Source organism: Peromyscus maniculatus, chromosome 8 (assembly GCF_049852395.1).
Source record: "Peromyscus maniculatus bairdii isolate BWxNUB_F1_BW_parent chromosome 8, HU_Pman_BW_mat_3.1, whole genome shotgun sequence".
Lineage (NCBI taxonomy): Eukaryota > Metazoa > Chordata > Mammalia > Rodentia > Cricetidae > Peromyscus > Peromyscus maniculatus.
The window spans coordinates 30,890,432-30,909,814 of record NC_134859.1 but is presented as its reverse complement, the minus strand read 5'-3'; the positions used below and the strand labels follow the sequence as shown (position 1 = coordinate 30,909,814).

Below are 19,383 nucleotides of genomic sequence, written 5' to 3'. Positions count from 1 at the left end.
CCAGATATTGTATCTGAAGATGCTGGGGACCAGCCTCAGCAGTTTCGAGGGTCTTGAAGGGCAGGGATGTCTGGCAGGTGCAAGAAAAGACTCAGACATACAAGTTGGTGCAAGATGATGAGTCTTGTCAGATCTGGAGATGTGCATTTTCTCTGCCTTCTCTCGATCTGACTCAATGCCATTATTTATTTAATAATACAAGGAAATAAGGGATGATAAAATTCAACAGATCAATTTTCCTGGGTTCTTCACAATAGTTTCACAAGTTCTTTTTGTAAGTCAGCAAAGTGTACCCTGTGCCCTTTGTTTGCACATAGAAGTTCCCAGGAAGAAAGCCAAATCACAGCAGCTTATTCTTTTGCAGGTTAATAATTATCAGAACATCTAAGGTTGTCACCTCAGAGGCCATCTACCTGTGGTTTCTCCGAAAGCACAGAAATACAAGCAATGGTTAAAGGTACCAGACTGCCAGCTTCCTCTCAGCTTAAGTCCTTCTTCATCACTCTGTCATTCATCAAGTTGTCTTCTGACTAGTTCTGGACCACTCTTGTCTTCTATCCTATCTATATGTCACTCCATCTACAGTTTTCTGCCATCAGCCTTCTGGGTTTTTCCCATGACCTGCAAAACAGCTTTAACTCCTGCCATTGTCAAAACCTCAATATCATTTCTAATTTCATAGATACTACCACAGGAAAGAGAAAGAAAATCATAAATAGCAAATAGAGTAGGAGGATCACAAGAACCAGTAACAGTTGGATGGGTGAGAACACGACATTGGTAGTGCTCGTACTATTACCCATTCACCATGTCCAAGCGAAGGGCTGAGGATTAAAACAGAGACAAGACAGTGGGTCATTCATCGCAGTAGAATGCCCTTTATTGAAGGAGGGAAGAGGCCTTAAATACAGGCTTACAGTACAATGGGAGAATCTCAGAGGGCAGAAGTTTACTACAGATGTTTTACATTCTTGCATCCTAGCTTTTTACACCAATATGCAGGATACACAAACAAGGAACCTCCAGTAAGCTGTTTAGGAGGAAGGAAACTGGCAGGGATTTGGCATAGAGAGGACATCTGATCAAAGTCAGCAAGCAAGGCAATAGCTACCCAAGGAATGGGGTTCAGGGCCCAACAGATTCCCCCCTTACTAAAAAGAAAATGAGCTTCTGTCTTAGGTTACATGGGATATCAGCACATCACCTTACCTGTAATCAAGACACCTGCCCAGGCCATGCAGGCTCTCTGTCTTAGGCCTGTGGGTGCCTCCCAGATATTACCCGTCATTAAATACTCTATCATACAGGCTCATCCATGTGTGAGCTGTGGGGTTAACTTCTGGCAAAGATCTCAAAGTTGTGCTGGGCTTGCAGTCTCTGCATTCAACACAGAAAAGACCAACAGAAGTCCTAAGCTACCCATAGCTAGTAGGCTAAGGGCAACTGAAGCATTCCCTTCCTTAAAGAGCCTTATTGCAAATTGGAGTCCTTTTAAAATGGTATCCCAAAAGTAAGTGGAACTTGAGTTTTATTAATTTTATAGCTTCCAAAGCCAACTGAAATATATTACTGCTGAATTAAATTTATCAAACCCAATAGAATGAAGGAGTAATTAATTGTGGTAGCTACTTTTACTGCCAGAGTCTCCAGCTGTAGTAACCAACTGTGAAATAGCAATCCCAGAAACAGTAGCATCAGTGCCTACTACCACTGTAGTAGCAACAACAGCCACAGTGAAGTCAAATTCTCTTCTCGAGTGTGTAAGCACCATCTGTGTCTTACTGCCATGGTCCACTGGCATGGACTCAACTCCAGGAACACGAACCACCAAGGCCCATTTTTCTTGATCCCAGCATGGCTTAAACTGGCAGCTCTGTGAAGAACAATTAAGAGCCACAAAGAGAAACAGAGACAGCACACAAGGAGCAGAACTAATGGTCTCATAATGGCAACATTTCAGGCTCACAAATTTTAAGGTATATTCAAATAGGTCTAAATGAATTACAGGAGGTCATAAATGTTGCACAGAGCCATTCCTGAAAAGGTAGGTACTACACCAGCTTGAAGAGGATTGTGAAAATGAAAAGGCTTAGCTGGCATGGTACTGTTAAATGGAGGTCAGTGACCATATTACCTAATGTTAGGGTTACCCTCTAATCTCCAAGGTGCCTGGATGATACGTTCTCAAACATACTTGAAAAAGCAGTTACCATATACTACCTTCTAAAGAATCCAACACCATGGCTACAGTTCCTAGGCTTACGTTAATGCTTGCCAAGGCTGGCTGTATTGGGCTCTCAATCCCCACTGGCATCAGAAGGGGAGAATTTTTCATGAAGGCCCAATAGGTCTCTGCCATGTTGGGATTTGGTAGCAGCCACAAGGTGCACACAGCACTCAGGAACCCAAAAAAGAACCTCATTGTCCTGCGGAAAGACACAAACAGACCCCCAGGCCCATTCCAGCACTGGATTGAGTCCTCTCCAAGTGCCAGTAGAAGGATCCTTCCATCACACCAGAGGATGATTTGCAACAGCTCTCCAGTGCTTATCTGCAGTAGATATTCCAGCAGAATCCACCAATAAAAATTTAAAATATATAAAACAAGAGAAAGAATAGAATGTGGAGAGGAAAGATGAGCCTCTAGCTCCCTGCTTTTTACTTTAGCAAATGTGTTTTTAAGGTACGATGGTAAGCATTCTACTATAGCCTGTCCTTGAGGATTATAGGAAACACCAGTCTTATTAACAATAGAAAAATCTTGGCAGAATTTTGAAAACCCTGTACTGCTGTAAGCATGACCATTATCAGTCATTATGCATTTTGGCACTCCCATATAAGTAAAAACATGAAGACAATGATTCTTTACATCCTTAACCTTTTCACCTGAATGAACAGAGGCTAAAATTAGAGAGGAATATGTATCAATAGACACATGGACATATTGTAATTTTCCAAAGGAAGGCACGTGTGTGACGTCCATTTGCCACACATGATTAGATAAAAGTCCTCAGGGATTAACTCCCAAACGAGGAACAGGTAAAAATTCAACACAAATAGGACATGATTTAACTATCTAGATGGCTTGATCCTGGGTTATGCCCATATGATGATGGGGAGATCCAGCATTAAGATGATAGCGTTGAAGCAATTGAGTAGCCTTTTCAAAGGCAGAACAAATTAATGTGACAGCCATACCGAGTAACGACATTAGCCCTCTCATTACCTTCGCTTAGAGGTCCAGGTAATTGAGTGTGAGCTCTAAGATGGCCCACATAAAGGTTATCTGAATGGGACCAAATAAGTCCTTGCACTTGCAATAAATATTCATGAATGGGAGAGATGGATGGTATGTAGGCTGTTGTCTCCAAAGGCACAATGGCATATGCCACATATTGGCTATCAGTATAAATGTTTACAAGTTCATCAGAAAATATCTGTAAAGCAAACAACAGTGACTGTACCTTCACCATCTGGCTGGAAGTGCCCTGGAATTTCATTCTCTTTACTATGTTACCAGAAACTACCACAGCAAAACCATGTGAAGTGCCATCAGTAAATATCACATGGGCCTGAGAAAAGGAGTCATCTGTACTATCTTGGGAAATATAACAGGATGCAATTTAAAAAATTGACACACATCTTTGGAGGGGTAGTGAGTATCAAACTGACCCTGCCTAGAGCATGTCAATATGGTCTAATCATTATCATTAGCTTGCAACCATGCTATTTGAGATTGGGTGTATGGGGTTACCACAATATCTGGCTCCTTACCAAAAGTTTGAACACTAATCTTGATTCCCTTAAATATAATCTGAGCAACAGCCTGAGAATAAGGAGTAATGGTTCTCACTAGAGAAGCTGGGTAATGTACCCATAGAATAGAACCTGTTTGCCAAAATACTCCAGTAGGTGAATGAGTAAAACAAAATATCAAATACAATAAGGGAGATGAAAGATCTATATAATGTATGTGAGCCTGTTCCAGGGCCTCTTGTACACGTTGTAGGGCTGTACACCCTTCAGCTGTTAATTTATAGGGAGATAAAAGATCAGGGTCACCCTTTAAAACATCATACAAAGGACAAAGCTGACCTGTTGGAATCTGTAAATTGGGCCAAAGCCATTGAATATCTCCCAGAAAGCCTTGGAAATTATTAAGCTGCATTGCTGATCTGTACACAGGGTAACCTTTTATGGATGTATGCTTGTGCGTAACAATTCATGACCTAAATACTGATAGGGAAAAGATATCTTTTCTGGGGATATTTGTAAATTAGCCAGGCTAAGATCCTCTTGTAATTTAGAAAAGGCATCAAAAACAAGTTTTTTTGCCTTCAGCAGCCAATAAAATATCATCCATATAATGAATTATATTAACATCTGAAAAAGCTCTTCAAACTGGAGCTATGATCAAAGACACATAAATTTGACATATAGTAGGGCTATTGGCCATTCCTTGGGGCAAAACCGCCAACTGATGTCTCTGATAAGATGTCTTATCTCTGATAAGATGTGAAGAGGCTCACATACATTATATAGATCTTTCATCTCCCTTATTGTATTTGATATTTTGTTTTACTCATTCACCTACTGGAGTATGAACTGATGTCTTTGAGATTTTCTGATGAAATACTAAAAGCAAAGCGAGGACTGTCCTCGGATGCAAAGGAATGGTGAAGAAACAATCTCTCAAGTCAATCACAATGAAATGCCAAATGTTTAGGAATTGCCACAGGGGCAGGCTGTGTTGCTCCCATGGGAAACATGGTTTTATTTACAGTTATAAGATCTTGTAATAGCCTCCATGTGGTCTCAGTCATTGTGTGTGGAAGTATGAGAGATGCTTCACATTCTCTCTCAGTCTGTCTTGCTGGTGTTTTTTGGTTGAGATTCAGGGACTAACCACAGTGGCTCTGAGCAGATACTACTCTGAGTCCATCAAGATGCAAGTGCATCTTTGCCATTAGAAGGCTGGTCTCTGCTTAGAGTTTTACCAGAGAACACACTCTTGCCTCTGCCTTCAGTTTTCTCCGTTTGCTGCCTTATCTGTCTCATGACCAGAATTGAGACTGCTGGCTGAATGTGAGGAAGAATTTGGAAGACAGTCTGAAGACAGAGGAAGATGGAGGACAAACATCCCTAGCAGAGAGGCCTGTGTGATTCATAGACAGAGTAGATCCATGCCCTGATACAGTGTGCTGAGTGCAACAGTTAACCAGTGTCTTCTTCTTGTCCTTCAGGTCAACACCATGATGTATCCTCAATTCTTCATTTCAGGCCTCATACTACTTCTCCCAGGTGGGTGAGTAGGTGAGCTGGGGGGATGCTAAGGAGGCTAGAGCTGGCAGAAGTGATCACAATCCTTGAGCTTTTTGAGTACGGCTTATGTTATGAGCAGAGAACCAGGATAATTGTAGCTCCAAAGAATTTTCTTAACCGGTATTTCAAAACTTATGGCTAAATAAACATGATTACCTCTTTGGCAGCAGTTAACTCTGCAGCTCACACATGATTGGGCCTATATGATAATGAGTGTTCAGAGACAGGTAATACCTGGGGGGAGCACTCACTAACCTAAGACAGAGCACCTGTGTGGCCTGGGAAAGCGTCTCCATGACAGGTAAGGTGACTTGCTGATGACCCTTGCAACCTAAGTCAGAAGCTCATTTTTTAGTAAAAGGGGGACCTGTAGGGTCCTCGCCCCACGTTTTGGGTAACTGTTGCCTTGCTTGCTGACCTTGACCTTGATATCCTCCCTATACTAATTCCCTACTGTGTTCCACCCTCCAGAATACTTAAGGGAAGTTCCTTGTCTGTGTATTCTGCATAATGGGTATTAACAGGTTAGATGCAAGATTGTAAACCATTGGTAGCAAAATTCTGCCCTCCGGGGTTCTCCCATTATGCTATAGGCCTGTATTTAAGACTTCCTCCCTCCTTCAAAAAAAGCATTTGGGATTAATAAAAAAAAAATAGTCACACAGCCAGACCCCTAACAAAAAATAAAAATAAAAAAATAAACATGATCACCAAGAACAGGTCAGGTGAGTACACACACATTCATGTGATGGACTAGTTAAGGATGAGTGCACATGCATGCATGTGGTGGACAAGTAAGGATGATGCACATGCATGCATGTGTATACATGTTATGGACAAGTAAGGGTAAGTGCATATGCATGCATGTTATAGTCAAAGGTTAATAAAAATTACAAACAGAGCTTTCCATGCATGATGACTACTCAAAGTCAGCCTTCATTACATTTCTTTGTGTATTTTTGCTTTTTAAAACCATTTTTACATATTTAACTTAAAAACATTCTAATGCAAACTGTTCTATGAAAGGGGGTATAGAAGAAATAATATAATTGTTTTTCAGACAGGGTCTAAGTTAGTCCAGGCTGGCCTCCAACCCTATAGCTAGCTGAGGATCACTTAAACTTTCAATCCTCCTACCTCTACCTCCAAAGAGCTGAGATCACTGGTGAGAAAAAAAAAATATATTTCTGTGTATTAATTAAAGTAGTATGTATTTTATTTGTGATCATAAAGTGTATTTTGTTGTAGAATATTGTTTTAAGACATGTTACATTTGTTTATGCTGTGGAACATTTGTTTAATGATGTGAACATGTGTTGTCTTCTTTTATGTTTCATTTGTTTAACTCTGTAGTACTTTGCCTGTCTAAATCACCTCATTGTCAGGAGAAAGGATAGGAAGGCTGGCAGGCAGAAAGAATAAATAGAAGAAGGAAAAGAGAGAAAAAGCAAGGTGCAAGAGAACAAGGAGAAAAGGACATTGTACCCAAATGAATTATATTTAATCATTGATGCATTTTTAAATTGCATCAATATGTGTTTGGTTGCATATTTTCTGACTATGTGGTCTTTCTTTGCTAGTTGGTAGGTCTTCCTCAAGTTCTGGAATGTCACCAACTTTTAAAAAGAGACCTCTGCTTAGTTTATGTGTGAGAGTGAGTGTGAGTGTGTGTGTGTGTGTGTGTGTGTGTGTGTATCTATGTGTATGTATGTGTCTGTGTGTGTTTAAAGGTTCAATCATAAAATTCAAAATAAGTCTCAGTCTCTCCTTTCTGAAGACTGACTTTGAAGTTACTAAGGTTCTGCCTTGAAGCCAACAATGCTTTTCCAAAGCCCTGGCTCTGCTCTTTGATTAGGAGAGGTGGGAAGAGTTAGTGATTTTGTTGTCATAGCACTGTGGGGGGTGGGGGAGGAGGGATGGTTTCAGATAAGGTCACCAAATCCTAGGCCTGTCTTCAACTCAATAGTTAGCTGAAGTTGGCCTTGAATTCCTCATCTTCCTCCCTCTATCTCCCAAGTTCCGGGATACAAGTGAGTTCTGGGCTTATAAGCATTACCCACAGCCTGGCTTTTAAAATAAAAAGTTTAAATAAAAAAAAAAAAAGAAGAAGAAACATTTGAGCTGGTCTCAGTGGCACATGTTTACTATGTCAGAACTCAGGAATCAGAGGTGGGAGATCTTGACTTTGAGACAGATGAGGTATAAAAAAAGACTCTGTCTCCAAAGAAAGTCACTCTCTGAAGAATATAAAAGAGAAGAAAAGTCTTGTGAATATCATAACAGACAAGTTGTTTTGTTCACAAATGTACCCATTAAATAATCACACTGAGGGAGAATATGCTAAGAGGAAACTGTTTACAGTTTTCAAATTCAGATAGTAAAACTGGACATTTAAGCATGGAATTGGAGAGGTAGAGGCAGCCAAGCTCTGGGAGTTTGAAGTCTGTTTTATGCAGCAAGTTCCAGGCTAGACAAAGCTGCAAAGTGAGATCCTGGCTCAGAAAACCAAATGATAACAACAAACATAAAGTTGTCATTCCCTCCAACCCCCCCAACAACAACAACAACAACACACACACACACACACACACACACACACACACACACACACACACACACACACATTCACACCAATACACCAATACACCAATGATAAAGAAGGCTAGTGTTGTACCTGTTTCTCAAAACCCCCAGAGACCACAAGGAGCCAGTTTCCAATGCAATTACATAAGGGTCCTTTTATTCAGGATCAACCTTGGCCACCACCAGGCAGAGGGAACAAAATGTGGTGGCAGCCCAGGTGTAGAGAGTTTTTATAGGAAAAATCATAAGCCAGGAATTGGTAGTTTGGGATTGGGCAGAAGGGATCTGACTCAAGGAGAAATTCTGAAACTATTGGTCTAGACTTTGGGCATGAAACCACATTTGAAACCATTGGGTTAGGATTTGGTGGGTAACCAGGAATCTGCTGAATAGGATTATCTGGACTACTCAGCAGGATAATCTAGTTATCTTCAGAGGCACATTCCTGAGGTCATTCATGGAACTGCGAACAGCAGATGGTCTGACATCGTGGCACTTTCCCTAAGGTAGAGCCTGTAAAGTCAGGTCTAGGCTCTCACACTAGGGCTGTAGTTCAGTGGACAGCACTTGCCTCAGTTTCATAATACCCTAAATTAAATTCCAGTTGAATACCCCATACCATAATTTTTCTGAAGAGAAATAGAAACAAAATTTTAGGAAAATATTGGGTACTAATTCTCCATTTCTTCCCGCTCTCTTCTTTTTTCCATCACAGGTGCTCTGGGGTCTGACACAGTAGTGGAAGGTGTGGTGGGTCACCCTGTCACACTGCCATGTACTTACTCAACAAATGGGGGAGTCACTACCGCATGCTGGGGCCTTGGTGAATGTCGATCTGATTATTGTGCTAGAACACTTATCTGGACCAATGGATACCGTGTCTCCTATAAGAGGAGCAGCAGATACCACCTAAAGGGGCATATTTCAGAAGGAAATGTGTCCTTGACAATAGAGAATGCTGTTCAGAGTGACAGTGGTCCATATTGTTGTATAGTGGAGATTCCTGGATCTTTCCGTTATGTGACCTATTCCTTGGAAATTAAACCAGGTAAGCTTTCTTTATTTCCTTTGTTTACTTCTTCAAGTGACCCTAGTCCTCTGTGTGCTAATATTTTCTGTTTTCCTCTAAGAAGGAAACTGAAGGTTGCTATAAATACATTTGTGTATAGGTGTAGAGTTCTGCTCCCTGTCTGCCCTGCCTTGAGCCTCTGAAATAGGTCTCATATCTAGTCACACAATTAGTTGCCTGCACACTGGAAATGTCCATATAGAAGAAGGTTCCCTCCAACACCTGTTCTCTGTCACTCAGCAGTGTAGTAACAGATGAGCAGCAGCGGCTAGTCCATAAATGACACTGACACACAATTCCCTCCAATCATCTTTACTAGAATGAGGAGGCCCCAAGGCCAAGATCAGACCTCCAGCTGGCAGGAAGAGCATTAGACAGAAACAATACCATCTATGAGGTTCATCCCTAGATGGGGTGTGAAGAGGATTCCAGGGAAGGAGGGGCTTGTCTTTACAACCCAGAGAGGAGTTTCATTAAGAGCAGAAATGTGACAGAGAGGAGGGAGGTCTAGAGCGAGAGCAAGAGCGTCTCGTGCGCGAGAGAGAGACAGAGACAGAGAGACAGAGAGAGAGAGAGAGAGAGAGAGAGAGAGAGAGAGAGAGAGAGAGAGAGAGAGAGAGAGAGAAAGAGGAAGAGAGAAAGAGAGAGCGAGAGAGATGCCAATACTGGAATGAGGGGCGCAGGCTGGTCCCCAGAGCAAGGTAAAAGTCTGACTTGTTACATCTTTTAGTGGTGGAGGTGTTAGCTGCTAGGTCTCAGGATGAAGGCAAACTAAGGTGCATATTAACATATCAAAGCAGATACTAGCTGCCATTCTCTCAGCTAGGCCAGTACCTGGCACACCCCGCACCCTCCATAAATTCTCCAGCTTAGGCACTGGGCTGGGCTGCCCCTCCTCCAGGTGCTCTTCCCTAGGTAACCCAGTCATTTTGGCTAGACAGGCCCCTTTGGGTTCTTGACCTCTTGGCCCCCAATCTTGGCTCCTTGCTTTCCCCTCTCCTCACATGGGGAGTTCAGTTTGCTGGTCATGTTCACTCTGTATCCTACTGGATGCCTCTGTCTGTTTTCTCCCTCATATCTACAATAAATCATCTTCTCCACCATCTTCTTTTTTTCTTTAAATTTATTTTTAAATATATATTTATGTATTATGTATACAGTGTTCTGCCTGCATGCCAGAAGAGGGTGCCAGATCTCATTACAGATGGTTGTGAGCCACCATGTGGTTGTTGGGAATTAAACTCAGGACCTCTGGAAGAACAGCTAGTACTTGTAACCGCTGAGCCATCTTTCCAGCCCCCAACCATCTTCTTTTATTTCTTTTTTTTTTTCATTCAGGAAAAAAGTTGCCTATCATGTGATTTATTTCACCATAGCATAAGTGACAGAGAGTATTGAACAGCCAGATGTTGATTAGGACTGTAAATAAGGGGCTGCTGTTAGGCCCCTATCAGAGAGCCTCTAAATATGTCAGCAAGCAGAAGGAAGGCAGGGCTTGACCTATTCAGACTGTGGGATCATGCAAAACAATGTTCTAACAAAAGTTTATGAAAACTACAGTCTGGAATCATTACAGTTTCAGTGTTTCTTTGTTTGCTTCTTTGTTTCTTTCTTTGTTTCTTTGTTTCTTCCTTCCTTCCTTCCTTCCTTCTTTCCTTCCTTCCTTCCTTCCTTCCTTCCTTCCTTCCTTCCTTCCTTCCTTCCTTTCTGTTTTTTCCCCCCAGAGTTTATCTGTATAGTCATGGATATCCTGAAACTTGTTCTGTAGACCAGACTGGCCTTGAACATACAGAGCTTCCCCTGCCTCTGCCTCCAGAGTACTGGAATTAAAGGAGTGTACCATAAGAACCAGGTTTCACATATCCTTGTTGTACATATCCTGATTCCCCCACTGCAGCCACCACCAGAACAAGCAGCATGTTAAGAGGCCGGTAAGCCACCAGCCACGTGGCAAGGTATAGATTTATGGAAATGGATTAATTTAAGTTATAAGAACAGTTATCAAGAAGCCTGCCATGGCCATACAGTTTGTAAGCAATATAAGTCTCTTTGTTTACTTGGTTGGGTCTGAGCGGCTGTGGGACTGGTGGGTGAGAGAGATTTGTCCTGACTGTGGGCCAGGCAGGAAACTCTAGCTACAAAGGGTGCCCAATGGCTCGAGTTTTCACCTTAAACCTGAGAATATTTACTAACCAATTCTAAACAGACCCAAAACCAGGTTCCTGCTTCTTGTCTCATACAGGCAGCTAGATGCCGCAAAATGCAGGTTTGAACACTGGCAGGTTCCTGGCATGTGCATTTGACCAGCAGTATGGCGGGAATGAGGTGTCTGCCAGCGACACATTAAGCTGTGTGGTAGATTTAGTCTTTACTATTATTAAAAAAAAAAATTAAAAATGGTTTCTGGGCTACATGCTGCTTTGATAAAAGCTTAGACCCACTATTTCTGAGACTTGATGACTCACAAAACTGGCACAAAACACCTTGTTGGTAAGCTGAAATGGGCGGAGCCAGCAGTCACAGAGCCATTTCAGTCTTAAAATACTACAGTATAAAGCAATAGATTCACAATACGTAGGCTTGAAAGAGACAAAAAAAGATAAATTAATATAAAAAAGCCATGTAAAGATGAAGATTACATAGACAATCTGGATTGTGTTGTCCTTGGAATTTTTAACTGCAAAAAAAAATTTGATCAAAAAAGATGTTCAATTAAACTAATATGTATATTTTAAAGGTACCTTAACTTCAAAATTTGGATTTAAGGATATGTTGCTTTGGAAAAGAGGTTCTGCTTTTGTTTCCACAGAAAGCCAGAGGCTGTGGATTTGTTCCAGATTAAGATACATCAGGTTTCACCAGCCAAGACCCCCTGAAAGGTCTTCGATGACACCATGGCCCAGATGATCTAACATCCAGAGCGGTTTCAAGGCAACTGGTTCACACAATACAGCCTCACACACTACCCCATAGGCCTAAAATTTTCTTTGTGTCCCCATAAGATACAGCACCCCCCTCCAGCAGGAAGTAGTAAGAGATGCTACACCCAAATTCCCAAATATACCAAGCTGACTTTAGAGGTGGAATTGACTCACTCCCCCTCTAAACCCAGACATGTTGCTTTAAAAAAAAAATGGTTAAGAGATTCTTGTGTCCCAAATAGGAAGAGCCCTCTGGTGCGGGACAGAGAAAAACCAATATTTTTATTTAAAACAGGTTGATTATAAATGTGATCTTTTTCTAAAAAAGAAAAGGGAATATGATATAGATATACAGGAAGATATAGAGATGATAAGATAAAAGGGTAGATTAATGAACCTACTTTTAAAGAACAACTTGTTTAAAATGTTTTACATTGGTATAGATTTTAGTTTATGTTTAAAATGTTTTACATTGGTATAAATTTTAGTTTATTGATACAAACTTGAAGTTAATTTTGTAATACTGTATAAATATATATATATATATATATATATATATATATGTATATATATATTTCTATTCTTGTTTGAGGTATTATATTTATGTAACTCATTTAAAATTGTAATGGATAATTAAAAATAGATTAATAATTAGTCATCTATGATAATCATATTTGTAGCCATGTTAGTTAAGTCTTCTAGGTATACATAGATATATTTCAGATAGATAGATAATCTTCAAATACTTCATAGACCTAGAGAATAACATTTAAATAACAAAATTCTGTTGACATGAGACACAATTGCTCCTGGCTACACCAATTTGATCCGGAGAGAATGTTGGGCTTCTAAGACATTTCCATTTGGAAGTTTGTCTTCTTGGCACAAAATGGCCTACTGGGCAAAGAACTGCCCTTGCCTTGACGGCTAACAGTACGAATGTATTGCTGTCCTTTCTAGACAAGCAGGACACAAGGAAAGTGACCACTGCACTCTGCCAAGACAGGGTAAGATGGTCTTTCAGAATTCCTGCTTCTGAAAATGCTCTGTCAGATACTCTAGGCCTGTAGCCACTTTGAATGCACCAACAATGCTGAGAAATATTAGGTGACTGTCCAGGCTGCCAGCTGTCTTGGTTTACTCTTGCAAGATTCCCGAAAGTTGCTTGCACCCATCTACCATTTCTCAGGTACCATTATGTTCCTTCTCAGGGCTTTAATGTGGTTGAAGAGTAGATACTTGTTATTTCCTCAGTTATGATAAAAGATAAGTTAGATATAAAACCTTAAACTCACAAATATAAGATAGATAGGACATCTTTAATATTGTAACTTCAATTCTTGCTCGATAATTGTTTTGTTATATGTAATTTTACCATGTTAAAGTTAAAACCTTCCTTTTAAAAAAAAAAAGAAGAAAAGGGGAAGTGCTGTGGATATCGTTCTATATAAATAAAACACTGATGGCCAGTGACCAGACAGGAAGTATAGGAGGGACAAGGAGAGTGGAAATTGGGGAAAAGGAAGAAGGGGGGAGAGACACTTGCAGCCACTGCCAGGACAAGAAGCATGTTAAGAGGCCGGTAAGCCACCAGCCACGTGGCAAGGTATAGATTTATAGAAATGGATTAATTTAAGTTATAAGAACAGTTAGCAAGAAGCCTGCCATGGCCATACAGTTTGTAAACAATATAAGTCTCTGTGTTTATTTGGTTGGGTCTGAGCGGCTGTGGGACTGGCAGGTGAAAAAGATTTGTCCTGACTGTGGGCAAGGCAGGAAAACTCTAGCTACACTGTCTCTTTAAAGACTTTATTTTTTAAAACGATGCATTTGTTTATATAATTGTATATATCACCTTTTTTGTCTCTTTCAAGCCTATGTGTATTTTACACACATTGTAAACTATTACATCTGAATCTGCCTTATTGTGAATCTATTGCTTTAAACTGCATTATTTGTAAGACTGAAATGGTGCTTTGGCTGCTGGCACTGCCCAACTCAGCTTCCCAACATGGTGGTGCTACATTTACCGCCAGCTCTGGGAGCTATCGTGGGTCTATGCTTTTATCCAAGCAGCGTGTAGCCCAGAAACCTTTTTTTTTTTTGTTTTGTACTAGCAAAGGCTAAATCCACCATGCAGCTTAATGTGCCACTTGAGAGGCCTCATTCCCGCCATACTGCAGATCTAGCTCACAGCTAGGAACCCACCAGTAGCTCAAACCGGCAAGCTGCCATTCGTTTGAGAGAGACAATAAGAAAGCTGTTTTTATTTCCGTTTCAGAATCTTTTCTCAAGTTTTAGATGGAAACTCTTGCCAACTCATGGGTGCCATTTGTTGCTAGAGTATTCCTGCCTGGCCCACAGTCAGGACAAATCTTTGTCACCCGAAACTCCCACAGACACTCAGACCCAATCAAGTAAACACAGAGACTTATATTGCTTACAAACTGTACGGTCGTGGCAGGCTTCTTGCTAACTGTTGTTTTATCTTAAATCAACCCATTTCTATAAATCTATAACTAGCCCGTGGCTCGTGGCTTACCAGCATCTTCAATGTGGCTTGTCATGGTGGCGGCTGGCAGTGTCTCTGACTCTGCCTTCCACTTCCCAGAATTCTTTACCTTCTTGTCCTGACTATACTTCCTCCTGCCTGACTACTGGCCAATCACTGTTTTATTTACTAACCAATCAGAGCAACACATTTGCCATACAGAACATCCCACAGCAGGTCAGTGCTTACAGAGTCACCTCAGTCACTGTAGTCCCTAACTGAGCCAGCAACTGTTTCCTCCTTTAACAACCAAGTCCACATCTTCTCATGGTTCAAACACATGGAGCTTCCTCTTCAGCTGCTCTGGGACCCTCATCAGCTCCTAAGAACTTTCCCATCTACCTGGGAGAAAAAAAATGCCCCAGGGCAAGAGAAACAAAGCTCCTGAGCTGGTGATTCTTCCTGGCTTTGTTCTCACAGTGATCTTCTGACTAGATTGTCCACATGCTTGCTTTTCTCCCCCTCAGAGATTTATGCTCTCCAGGGAGGGGGTGTACTGTGCTCAGGCCTCTGCCCACACATTAGACTGGATCAGCAAACTAACCAGACCAGGTTAGAAACAGACCCCCTGCTGCTGGGAAGAGTTTTACTGCAGCACAGCCACACCCACTCCTTGCTAAGTTGTCAGCAGTGACTTTCATTGATTGACATGAGTGCTTGCTCCTGAACACCTGTTTTTATGTCCCTGAAACAAAAATCCTTTCATCTGACCCTCTCCATAAAAGGGGCTTGAGGGCCAGTGAGATGGCTCAGAGGGGAAAGGTGCCCACTGCTAAACCTAACGACCTGAGTTCAATCCCTGGGCCCACATGGTGGAAGGAGAGAACAGACTCTGAAAAGTCATCCCCTGGCATCCACATTTGTGACATCCCACAAACACACAAATAAATGAATAAATTATTGTATTGAATTTAAGGGGCATGCTCTACTCCCACCACTTCCCTACGCATAGTAGGAACACTACAGGTTTTTCTTTATGTCAAGGTAAACACACACTATATTAAGGGACTACATTGCATTCAAGGAATGTAAAGGAGAGTTTTCAAAGCAATCATTCCTCATTGTCCGGGTTTTATTTTGTAGTTAGCACAGTCCAGATCAAAGGAGATTACTTACAGGGAACACATGTGTCTTCTGACACAGACAGCATGAGTCCTTGCTGACTGTGTGATCCCAGCACCACTTTGCCTTAGCTCCTGTCTGGAACTCTGCATACTGAGATCATCAGTAGCTGTTTGGATCCTGTTGACTTGTGAATTGTAGGTTTAACCTGCCTAATCCAAACATTCCAAATCTACAATGCTCCCAAATCTGGGATCTTTTGACCATAGACGTGATAATTCACCTTGAAAACTCAACATCATGAAAGTATCATATGCAGAATTATCCACAGTTTATAAAGTTACCCTTTAAGCTATATATGTAAAGTATAATTATATGAATGTTACATCTATCCATGTTTATACTTGAGCCCTACCCATAAGATATTATCTATATGCAAATATTCCAAATATTTAAGCAAGATTTAAATTCTCAATCTATGCCAAGCATTTTTGGATAAGTGGTATTCACCTTGTCCGTCTTACATTGGAAGGCACCATAGGCAATATCCACTCTCTACCCAATTGTGCAAATCCCATTTAGTTGGGGCTTGTGTGGGATCTGCAAGCTAAGATGCAGGGCTGTATGTTGTGTCCTCTGGGGACTGACTGAAATGAACATGCTGGGCCTGGAAAAGTGGGTGAAGTCAGTCACCACTGACAGCAGTGCCAGCCCCTCATAATCTCACAGTCTCATAGCTATGCTTAGACATCTGAGGATCTGACACCTGTCATTTATACAGTGTGTCCTTAGGAACATGGGCTCTGTGCTCAGCTCCATGTGATAAGTGTAGCTGCCTCCTATTGGTCCTGCCCAGTCCTAGTTGGTCAATGACAAAGAACAGAAGTTCAGGAGAGGAGCCTCTCAGGGGACAGCCTCTCATGGGTGCTACAACAGAAGAACTTGCCTATTCTTGCTTGACTGATCTTTGTTTATTTTGATTTTCAAATCCAGAAATTTCCACAATTCCTCCAACAAGACCCACAACTGCAGGAGGATACAGAACTACAGGAAGACCCACAACTGCAGGAAGACACACAACTACAGGGAGATGGACAACTACAGGTAGACCCACAACTCCCGGAAGACCCACAACTATAGATAGACCCATGACTATTGCAACAAGACCCACACATGTACCCACATCACCCCGAGTCTCCACCTCTATCCTCCAACACCTGCACACACACAGTCTCACACACCAAGTACAACTCATTGTGGTTCAGGACCCAGAGTCCTTCTCATGAGAGTTAGTAGGAGACAGACAGTGAGTCAAGTCAGAAGTATAACATAGGTAAAGAGTTCTCTAGCTGGGCTAACAACAGCTTCACAACATCAGTAATTTTCCAGTCATAAGTTATATTCACCCTCTGTTGTGCAAAAGCTTGATTAAGGAGGACACACATCTCTCTATTCCAGACTACCCAAGGATTCACTACTAGCCAGATTTAGGTGGATCAGTGATCTAGGATAGCTAATGAGGATGGTAGAAATCTGGTCCAGCTGGACATGACTATCCGATGAAAAACTAAGGAATGACTTAGAACTATGGTGAGGTTAGGGAAACTCTTGGAGCAAGAGAACAAGGAGAGGAGGACACTAGAGGCCAGCTACCGAGCCACACAACCACACAGCGAACAATGGAATAAGAGTGAAAGTAAGACTTACAGAAGTAGGAAAAAGAAAATCCCAGGAACAAAGGTAGACAGGAAAATTTAAATGAAGGAGAACAGGCTAGAAATAAGCCAAGCTAAGGCTGGTCATTCATAAGTAATGAGGAAACTCAGGGTGATTTATTTGGGAGTTCGGTGGCAGGACCTCAAAGAGCAAAAGAGCTAAAAGAATAACTAAAGAACCAAAACAGTATTTGGCAAAATCAATACTGAGTGTCCCAGTAAGAAATACACTCAATTATAGAACAAGGAATATGCTTTCTAGATCATGTCTCAACCTCACAGCCTAGGCCTGCATATAGGTGGTTAGCGAATCACACAGTTCATTATTTTGTGCTTTTGTTTGTTTATTTCTTTGTTTCCTGTGCTGGGATACAGCACAGGGGCTAGCATGGGCTACCCAAGAACTGTATTATTGAGCTGCATCCTTAGCCCTCAGAGTTCCTTTAAAGGCCACTGTGGAAGATATTGGTATTAGAAATTAAATTCCATCATCCCCAAAAGAATTATATTTAATCATTTCCGTGTTTACATCTCATTATTACATTATTGGTTGAATATTTTCTATGTGATCTTATTTTACTAGTTAGTAGGTCTTGCTCAAGTTCTGGAATGTCACCAACTTTTAAAAAGGGACCTCTGCTTAGTTTGTGTGTGTGTGTGTGTGTGTGTGTGTGTGTGTGTGTGTGTCTTTATGTGTGTATGTGTCTGTGTGGTTCAATCATAAAATTCAGCCTCAGTCTCTCCTTCCTGAAGACTAACTTTGAAGTTACTAAGGTTCTGCCTTGAAGACAACAATGCTTTTCCAAAGCCATGGCTCTGCTCTTTGATTAGGGAAGGTGGGAAGAGTTAGTGATTTTGTTATCATAGCAATGAGGAGGAGGAGGGTTGGTTTGAGACAGGGTCTTCAAATCCTAGGCCTGTCTTCAACTTATTAATGAAGTTGGCCTTGAATTCCTCATCTTCTTCCCTCTACCTCCCAAACTCTGGGTATACAAGTGAATTCTGGGTTCATAAGCATTACCCACAGCCTGGCTGTTGAAATAAAAAGTTTTAAATTAAAAAGAAATGAAACATTTGAGCTGGCCTCAATGGCACATGCTTACTATCCCAGAACTCAGGAGTCAGAGGTGGGAGATCTTGATTTTGAGACAGATTAGGTATAAAAAGACCCTGTCTCTAAAGTAAGTCACTCACTGAAAATATAAAAGAGAAGAAAAGTCTTGTGGATATCATACAACAGACAAGTTGTTTTGTTCACAAATGTACCCATCAGGTAATCACACTAAGGAAGAATATGCTAAGACAAAACTGTTTACTGCCTTCAAATTCAGATAGTAAAACTGGACATTTAAGCATGGAATTGGAGAGGTAGAGGCAGCCAAGCTTTGGGAGTTTGAAGTCTGTTTTATGCAGCAAGTTCCAGGCTAGAGAAAGCTGCAAAGTGAGATCGTGGCTCAGAAAACAAAATGATAACAACAAACATTAAGTTGTCATTCCCTCCAAGCCCCCCAACAACACACACACCAAATTCCAATGATAAAAAAGGCTCATGTTGTACCTGTATCTCAAAAGCCCCAGAGACCAACAAGGAGCAGGTTTCTGATGTAAGCACATAAGGTTTTATTCAGGTTCAACCTGGGCCACCACCAGGCAGATGGAAGGAAATGTGGGGGCAACCATGAGCCCAGGTGTAGAGAGTTTTTATAGGAAAAAACCACAAGCCAGTAATTGGCAACTTGGGATTGGGTAGAAGGTATATGGCACAAGGAGAATTTTTGAAACTATTGGTTTAGACCTTGGACCTGAAACCACATTTGAAACCATTTGGGTTAGACTTTTGGTGGGGAACCACAGCCAACTGAACAGGATTATCTGGACTACTCAGCAGGATAATCTAGTTATCATCAGAGGCACATTCCTGAGGTACTTCATGGAACTGTGTACAGCAGGTGGTCTGAGATGGTGGCCCTTTCCCCAATGTTGTAGAGCCTGTAAAGTCAAGTCAAGGGCCTCACACTGTTGTGCCCAGATTGCAACCACCAGAGGGACCACCAAAGATGAGCATGCCAGAATGCAAAGGCAGGGTTTAATTCAGGATATACAAGCCTAGGCAGGGACTTCATCCAACAGATCCAACACAGTGGAGGCTGGAGGAACTAC

General features: G+C 41.4%; 2 protein-coding genes across 9 annotated transcripts in view; both read left to right on the top strand.

The window, feature by feature from the left end:
- LOC102924806 (uncharacterized) overlaps positions 1-19,383 on the top strand; it is a 179,241-nt gene that overhangs the window by 7,854 nt on the left and 152,004 nt on the right. For 7 of the 8 annotated variants that reach the window (XM_076578213.1, XM_076578214.1, XM_076578211.1 and 4 more), the window contains 3 exons: positions 5,244-5,301; positions 8,621-8,953; positions 16,502-16,612. In XM_076578213.1, coding sequence (XP_076434328.1) covers positions 5,253-5,301; positions 8,621-8,953; positions 16,502-16,612 — 493 coding nt within the window. In that variant the 5' untranslated portion in view covers positions 5,244-5,252. The remainder of the gene's footprint in view (positions 1-5,243; positions 5,302-8,620; positions 8,954-16,501; positions 16,613-19,383) is intronic. The other variant, XM_076578215.1, reaches the window with a different exon arrangement.
- The window catches only part of LOC121831772 (immunoglobulin superfamily member 3-like), a 169,500-nt gene that overhangs the window by 138,398 nt on the left and 11,719 nt on the right, over positions 1-19,383 (top strand). The gene's annotated exons all lie outside the window — the stretch shown is intronic.